Here is an 8,098-nt window from a genome sequence, read left to right on the forward strand (position 1 = left end):
TTTTATTATTACATACCGATACTAATAAATGTTATTCTATTGTTAATTTAATAATATAATTAACATTAAATAATATTCTCGTCGGTTTAAAAATTATTCAAATTCATGTTTTTATAAATATATAGATAATAGACTATCAATATAGATTATATTTATGAGTGAATTTTACCAAATATATAAAAATAATAATAATTTATTATTGTTACGGTCGTAACAAGTAGGAAAACACGAGTTTAAATGTATTTTAAGTGTATAGTTTTTTCAAGGAATGGATTTGAGGAGGTTCTAATATGAATTGTATAAAAAAAATCTAATATACTAATAAATAATGTATAGAGTATCAAGGAGCCTCATAGTGTAACTTGTTATTTGATTTTAAGTTTATTTGTCATTGAAATGCGTTGAAGATGGCCCCTCCTCCACTGACTTTTGTTTAATCCTCTCCGGTACGACCTAACAGTTCATAGGAACCGAATTTCCTAAACCCAACAAAACATAGTGTCTACCAAGGTCCAAGCTGACAGTTCTATCTCACGTTATGGACTGTTAGGTCATTTTTCATGGCTAGAAATTGAGGAGGACAACACAACAAGATATGTGATTCCAGTGAAACAAAAGTAAGAATTACCAATAAACAATGACCTAGACATTTTATAGCATTGCAATTGAACTTGTAGCTTGTGAAGAGCTCATAAGCATAACCAGTGTCCCGCACTCATTGGTAATTTGTACCATGGCATATACAGCATCGGATAGTTTGGTCCACTAACGACATTGCAAAGATTTCAACCACCTGTCCATGAATAGAGGGAACAACTTAGAAGATTTTTCATGAGTGATTCGAATGAACCCAAGAATAGTATAGTGCAGATATGTGGCTTGAGATTAAACAAGGAACTCTTCAAGTATGATACTTTTGTTGCGGTAGTTCAGGTCCGAGACAAGAATTGCCACTCGAGTGATAAGGGTTCTTTGCTGCCAAGATTCATTGAAATTCGATCACTGTCTAGCCAGCAAACAGCCAACAACATAGCAGATATCAGGAACTTGTGTTGGTATGTGGCTAAAGTATTGGTGATGTGGGACAGTTGGACAAACTATACCCAAACGCACGTGGCCTGTCTACATGGGGAACATCTCCTATTTTCATTAGAAGAGACATAAATAAATGGGACTTCTAAAATCGGGACCCATTTTTTATGTTGGAATCACATGGTGTCAGGTGGCACAGATACAACCTACAAGCAGATGCATCCACTCATACTGGATGTTGGAAGTATCAAACCAAAACAGTTAGAGCGGTTTGGTTTGCTTAAATTGATGTGATATTTCATTTATCATCTAACGAGTTTTAAAAAATGAGACATTTGATAGGGGTGAATTAACGATATATGCAGAGCGGGTTTTAAAATTGAGAATTTAGGTTGTTTTTTTTGAAAATTTATCGGGATAGATGATTTTTAAGAGAGAAAAATAAAAAAAAATCAGTGATTTTTAAAAAATATTTTGTCACCTTAATTGAAAATGCATTCTATATAGCATCTTTTCTTCCCTTTCATTTTCAACCTTAACCTTAACTCGTGATAAAAAAAATTAGAACTTAGGAATCTTGGGATGATGTTCAAATTGGGCTTCCACATTGTTTTTTTTTTTTTTTTCAAAATTTCCACCGATTGCCTATATAAAGGGGGATTTTGCTCTCCCTACTCCATCAACTCTCTTGGCCTATGTCTTTTAAAAAATAAAAAAGTCCTCTCCTAAATTGTTCTTTTTTTTTTTAGTGTTGAAATTCTTGGATAGAAAGATTTATTTGTGTTTGTATTTAAGGGAGACAGTGTGATAGTTTTAAAGTGTGTTTGAGTTCACGGTGATGTGGTGGCACTCGGAGACCCCCACATTTCATCTGTTATGTCAGGATGGAACCATCATTTTATAAGCCCATTGCATTGCAAATAGGGTTCCAGATCACAGTGGTTATACGATTACGGGTTGAAGTATAACTACGGCTCCCAATTGGCGATGGTTATATAGTCATGGGTTGGAGTATAACTCGAAAGCCCAGTTGGCGGTGGTTATACAGTCACATGTTTAAGTTTCGTGCCATCACAAAAGGATGCTTTGTAAACCTATACATAAGTTTGAAATCATAATTATAGGGAAAAACTATGAGACTTTCCGGTATAATCAGCTTATTCTTTCTTTCCATGTCCACCAAAGCAGTATCCTTAACCTCGCTATTCGAAACCTGTGACAGAATTGGGGGAAAGAGGACTATCAAGGGGACAAGTGATTGTTACAGTGGAGAAGATCTAAAAGTCTTTTCTGGCCGATAGCGGTTGTTGTGATTAAAGAACCCATTAATAACTATAATCGTTGTTGTTCCGACTCGAGTTTTCGAGTTTTAGCTTTCTTTCCACCATCACAATCACTCGTCTCCTAAAAGTCCTTTTGCCCCCAACTCTGTCACAAGTTTCAAACAATTAGGTTAAGGATATTACTTTTAGTGGAGATGGGGAAAAAGAATAAGTTGATTACACTGGAAAGCCCTTTTGTTTTTTTCTATGATTATAGTCTCAAACTTATGTATGAGATTTATAAAGCATCATCTTCTGATATCATGAAACTTGAACCCATGACCGCATAACTACTACCAACTAAGAGCCCTAGTTATAATTCAACTGGTGACCGTATAAGCATTATAAACTCAGAGCCTGAGTTGCAATGTGATGAGCTTCTAAAGTGATGGTTTCATCCCGACACAACAGATGAAATGTGTGCGTCTCTAAGCGCTATCGCATCATCGGAAACTCAAATATACCTTAAAACTATCACAATGTCTATATCAAACACAAACACAAATAAATCTTTCTTCCCAAATTTCAAACACCCAACACACAAAAAAAAATTAAAAGAGAGAAACAAAATACACATTGCATTTTCTTTTCCTTTTCTCAAAATTAACTTATTTCCCTAAATATTAAAAATATTAACCTGAAAGCTTAATTATTTTCTAAAAACGACATATACATCAAATTTATCGTGGGGATTGCTTTCAGCCGATTGATTTTTATTTCATATTACTTTTTATGATTTTAAAATATCTAATAATATTGTGACTACTTTCGATAGATTAGAGCAGCAATATTTCATATTGTTTATATTTGAATATTTTATTATGAATAAATAATATATTATTTATAAACATAAAATAAAAATTGTTTAAATCTTGTTGAAACCATTTTTAAAATTTTATATTAAAAATAAAAATAAAAATAATTAAATGCATATATTCACTTGAGTTAAAATTAATAAATTTATCGATTGAGTATTAGTTTAATTGGTATAGACATTATTGTCAATATAAGAGAACATAGGTTCAAGTACTTTGAAATGCATTATTATCCTCTTTATGGATTAAAGATAGGTTATAGGTAATTTTAGATATTATATTAGAAAGAGCAAATATAATTAAAATTTATAAAGAGATTATTAAAAATAATAATAAATTTAAAATGTATTTCTAGCTTTTGAAATATTTTAACTTTTGAAGCAAGGTTCGACATTTTTTTAAAGAAGTCAAATACCTACACATGTTACATGTTACTACTTATCTCTTTTTATTACATCGTAAATGAAATATAAACCACTCTTTCAGCCTTTTAGGAAACATATATCACCCTTTCAGCTTTAAGTTATCGGAGTATGATGTATTAAATAATTTTCATGTGAACCTTACATGCTTCTATGAAATTTATGTTCGTAGAAATGAACATTCGAATTTTGTTTTTACTAATCGACTTATTTCTAATCGTTGGGCTTTTAATCGGAATAAACAGCTGTGTACCTAGAGAATCGTATACAAATAATAACCTGTTGGTTAAAATATTTTACTACCCCTCATTTTAAAAAGAAAATTGAAGTTTAATTTTGGTATTTAAAAAAGTTAAAATTGAGTTATTAAAATCGTAAGTATTTTCTATAAAAATTGTTAAATTAAAATTTTGATTAGGTTATTCTCATATTGCATGACATATGATTGATAAAAATATATATGATAAATTCACAAATTTTAGCAAAATTACCAACAACAATAATGATTATATTAAAATTTTAAATTGAAAAAGTAAGACGATTAAATCTTTAACTTTTAAAATACATTTACTAAATTTAAAATTTTATATAAATACAAGAACTAATGACATAAAGACATAGTTTAACCTAATCTATATTAAAAACCAAATGTTAAATAATTATGGTTTTCAACTCATGCTTCACATTGGGTTAAATTATTTTAATTGTAATGTATAAAGTTGAAATTTAAATATTATAAAATTTTAAAATTTTGCACTCTCTTTATATTTAGAACTTAGTCTCCATATTTTAATTTTAAAGAATTTAGTTTTTTACTTTTTAATTTAAAAATATGACTATTAGCATCGTTAAAATTTCTCTATTAAAATTGTTGATTTGACACTATAAAATTAAATATATATATATGTTCATTTAGTAGTCATGTGAAAAAAAACATTGTAGTGAACTTGAATCTAACAAAAGAAAATATTAATTGCATTAATAATTCCTAAAATTCGTGTCTATATCTTAACTAGAATAAATTATTTAAACTAACTAATGGTATTATAAATATTAATTTAAGAAATTATGTAAAAATTAAAATATAAATATGAAATCTCCTATTTCAATGTATTATAAAAATCGAAATTAAAATCTAAATATTTATATAATCTAAAAATAGAGGTATCATAATAAAATAATATCAAAAAACAAAAACCATGGCCTATAAAAGGGGAAGGCCACGACTCCACTTGTCCACAGTTAAAAACTCTGGTTCTTAACTTTTATATAATAGTTGTAGGTCATAGATGACGGTGAAAAGTATCCACATCGTAAAACTGATTAAGAAAAAAATGGTATGAAAGTATAATTTTACGATATTCTTATTTTTTAATAAAAAATAATAAATCAAAATTTTCCTCTTACTTTTTAGTATTTTTAGTTAAATTTAAATTTTTGTAAAAAAAAAGTTAAAAATCAAAAATAAAAATTTAATTTATTATTCTCTTTCTAAAAGAGATAAAATAATGTATAATCACGATTTTATATAATTTTTTACTAAAATAATTTATCAGCACTGTAAATATTTTACTATATATAGGAGAAATTGTGTCCATCCCTACGGCATAGAATAGATGTTGAACAGACTAAGATTTTGTTCTCTCCTCCTTTCTTCTAGTTTGACTGATTTGTGGAAACTCAGGAAAAACAACAAAAAGAGTGTGTTGGTTGTAGGATCCTCAGCCTAAAATTTTGGTAGCAGTGAGGAGATCATCACAAAATGGAGAAGAAAGGGACAGTATTGATGCAAAGGTTTGAGGTGGGACGATTACTGGGTCAAGGGACATTCGCCAAGGTTTACCAAGCCAGGAATCTAAGAACCGGCGAAAGCTGCGCCATTAAAACCATCGATAAAGAGAAGATAATGAAAGGAGGTTTGATAGATCAAATCAAGCGTGAAATCTCAGTTATGCGCCTCGTTAAACATCCCAATGTTGTTCGACTCTATGAGGTAATGGCTAGCAAATCAAAGATATATTTCGTGATGGAATATGTTAAAGGCGGTGAGCTTTTCAACAAGATCGCTAAAGGGAAGCTCAAGGAAGATGACGCCCGACGCTATTTCCAGCAATTGATAGCTGCCGTTGATTACTGCCATAGCAGAGGTGTTTATCACCGGGATTTGAAGCCCGAGAATCTCCTCCTCGATGAAAATGGGAATCTCAAGGTTTCGGATTTTGGGCTGAGTGCGTTTATAGAATCAAGCAGACAAGATGGGCTTCTTCACACCACTTGCGGAACTCCAGCTTATGTTGCACCCGAAGTCATTCACCACAAAGGCTACGACGGAGCCAAGGCTGATATTTGGTCTTGTGGAGTCATTCTTTACGCTCTGTTGGCTGGTTTTCTCCCTTTTCAACACTCCAATCTCATGGAACTGTATAGAAAGATAAGTAGAGGAGAATTCAAGTGCCCACAGTGGTTCTCTCCCCAAGTTCGGAAGCTTCTTTCCAGGATTCTTGAACCCAATCCAATCCAAAGAATCACTGTGGCTAAGCTAATGGAAAATTGTTGGTTTAGGAAAGGGTATAAACATATTGATATCCCACCACCATCCCCTCAACCCCGTACCTTAGACTCGTTAATTACCGACGATAGTTCTGGTTCTTGGGAGCCGAGAAGCCCGGTTAGGCCGAGTTATTTCAATGCTTTCGACATTATATCTCTTTCACAAGGTTTAAACTTATCAGGTTTGTTTGAGAAAGATTTGAACCAAAGGGATTGCTCACGGTTCACCACTAGAAAACCAGCCAGCGATATCGTTTCAAAATTTCAACAAATAGCCCAGACCGAGAGTTTTAGCATCAAGAACAAGGATGGGAAGGTGAAATTGCAAGGCAGTAAGGAAGGGAGAAAGGGACAGCTTGGTATAGATGCTGAGATCTTTGAAGTTACCGCTTCGTTTTATGTGGTGGAGTTGAAGAAAACTGCTGGGGATACTTTGGAATACAAGAATTTCTGTAACAAAGAATTGAAGCCGTCGCTCAAGGATATAGTGTGGGCTTGGCAAGGCAGCAACAATTATACCCAGAACCTGGTTTGAGTTTTCGTATTCCAACCAACAACTATACTGTGGTAGCAGCTAATTAGGGAGCTTCTTACCCTCTCCGAATTTCAATTTCTTTTCTTTTCTCGCCTTTTGTAATTAAGCTCCAAATTTTAGTTTATGAATGTAAGAAGATGTGTAAATAATTAACAAATTAACCTTTCTACTAAAATTCTCTCAAATTTTGTAATTTTCCTTTTATTAGTTAAAATTACTGGTAGTTAAATTTAGTTAATAAATAAATATTAGTATTAAGTTGTATAAATTTAGGGCAGGAATTAATATTAGAATTATGTGAGAGAGATATTTCTTTTCGAATATGTATGTGAGAGATGGATTGTGGTTAAACACTATAATAACACATAACATGAGAAAAAAAGTTTCGTTAGATATAAAATAGTTTCATATTCGTTTATTAAAAATTTGTATATTTTAGAATGGAAAACGCTCTGGATGTTGATGGTATCTGTTTTCTGCTGGTGATTGAATATGGTGGCGGAGTGCGGGTGGATGATGATCCTAATACAAAGAAAGTTAGATTCAAAGAAGATAATAATGGGGAAATCACTGATATGTTGGTGGAAACGAGAGCTAGTTCTTCAATCTCCTGGAAGGACAAATTGTTGGGGACTAATCCTGGAGATCTGAATAAGGTTGGAGTGGTCTCTTCTGGTTTCAGTGTCGATGTTGACTTAGAAATTCTGGAGGGAGACATACATAGATCTATGGTCAATGGAATCCCTACCATTGATTTTTCTGAGAGGATTCAACAAATATTATAAAAAGAAATGGAGCAAACAGTTGTCATAAAACTGCTTGGAAGGAATATTGGTTATGGAGCTTTAAACAACCGCATAAGCAGTTTATGGAACCCTTCCATGCTTTTCCATCTCATGGACATTGAGAATGGATATTTTCTCGCTAAGTTTCAATCTCTAGATGACTATGCTAAGGTTTTGTCGCAGGGGCCTTGGATGATTTATGGACAATACCTGACTGTCCAACCTTGGACAAAGGATTTCACTCCATTTCAAGCATATCCAAGCATGGTGTTAGCTTGGATAAGACTACTAGGTCTTCTAGGGTTCTTGTATAAAATGAGAATACTCGAAGAAATAGGGGGTATGATCGGTAAAGTTGTCCGTTTGGACTTCAATACAGACAGCAGAACTAGGGGAAGGTTTGTCCGAATGGCTGTTATATTAATCTCAATAAACCCTTGACTGCTCAAGTCCTTGTAAACGGGTTACATCAAAAGGTTGAATATGAAGTTCAACCCACGATTTGTTTTACTTGTGGAAAATATGGCCATACAAAAGAGCTCTGTGTCATAGAGCAATTGGGATCATCATCCGGAAAGGAGCAAATCAGTGATATTCTGGCGAAGAGGGCAACCGAAGAAGACAGAGCAGCGTACTG

At 32.6% G+C, this 8,098-nt stretch overlaps 1 protein-coding gene across 1 annotated transcript; it reads left to right on the forward strand.

Annotated features, from left to right (window-relative positions):
- Window positions 1-5,194: 5,194 nt before the first annotated feature.
- LOC108485630 (CBL-interacting serine/threonine-protein kinase 20-like) lies at window positions 5,195-6,851 on the forward strand. Its single transcript, XM_017789483.2, has one exon. It carries the CDS (start codon window positions 5,354-5,356, stop codon window positions 6,674-6,676), a length of 1,323 nt encoding a protein of 440 aa, XP_017644972.1. The 5' UTR covers window positions 5,195-5,353; the 3' UTR covers window positions 6,677-6,851.
- Window positions 6,852-8,098: the final 1,247 nt, after the last annotated feature.

Source organism: Gossypium arboreum, chromosome 6 (assembly GCF_025698485.1).
Source record: "Gossypium arboreum isolate Shixiya-1 chromosome 6, ASM2569848v2, whole genome shotgun sequence".
Lineage (NCBI taxonomy): Eukaryota > Viridiplantae > Streptophyta > Magnoliopsida > Malvales > Malvaceae > Gossypium > Gossypium arboreum.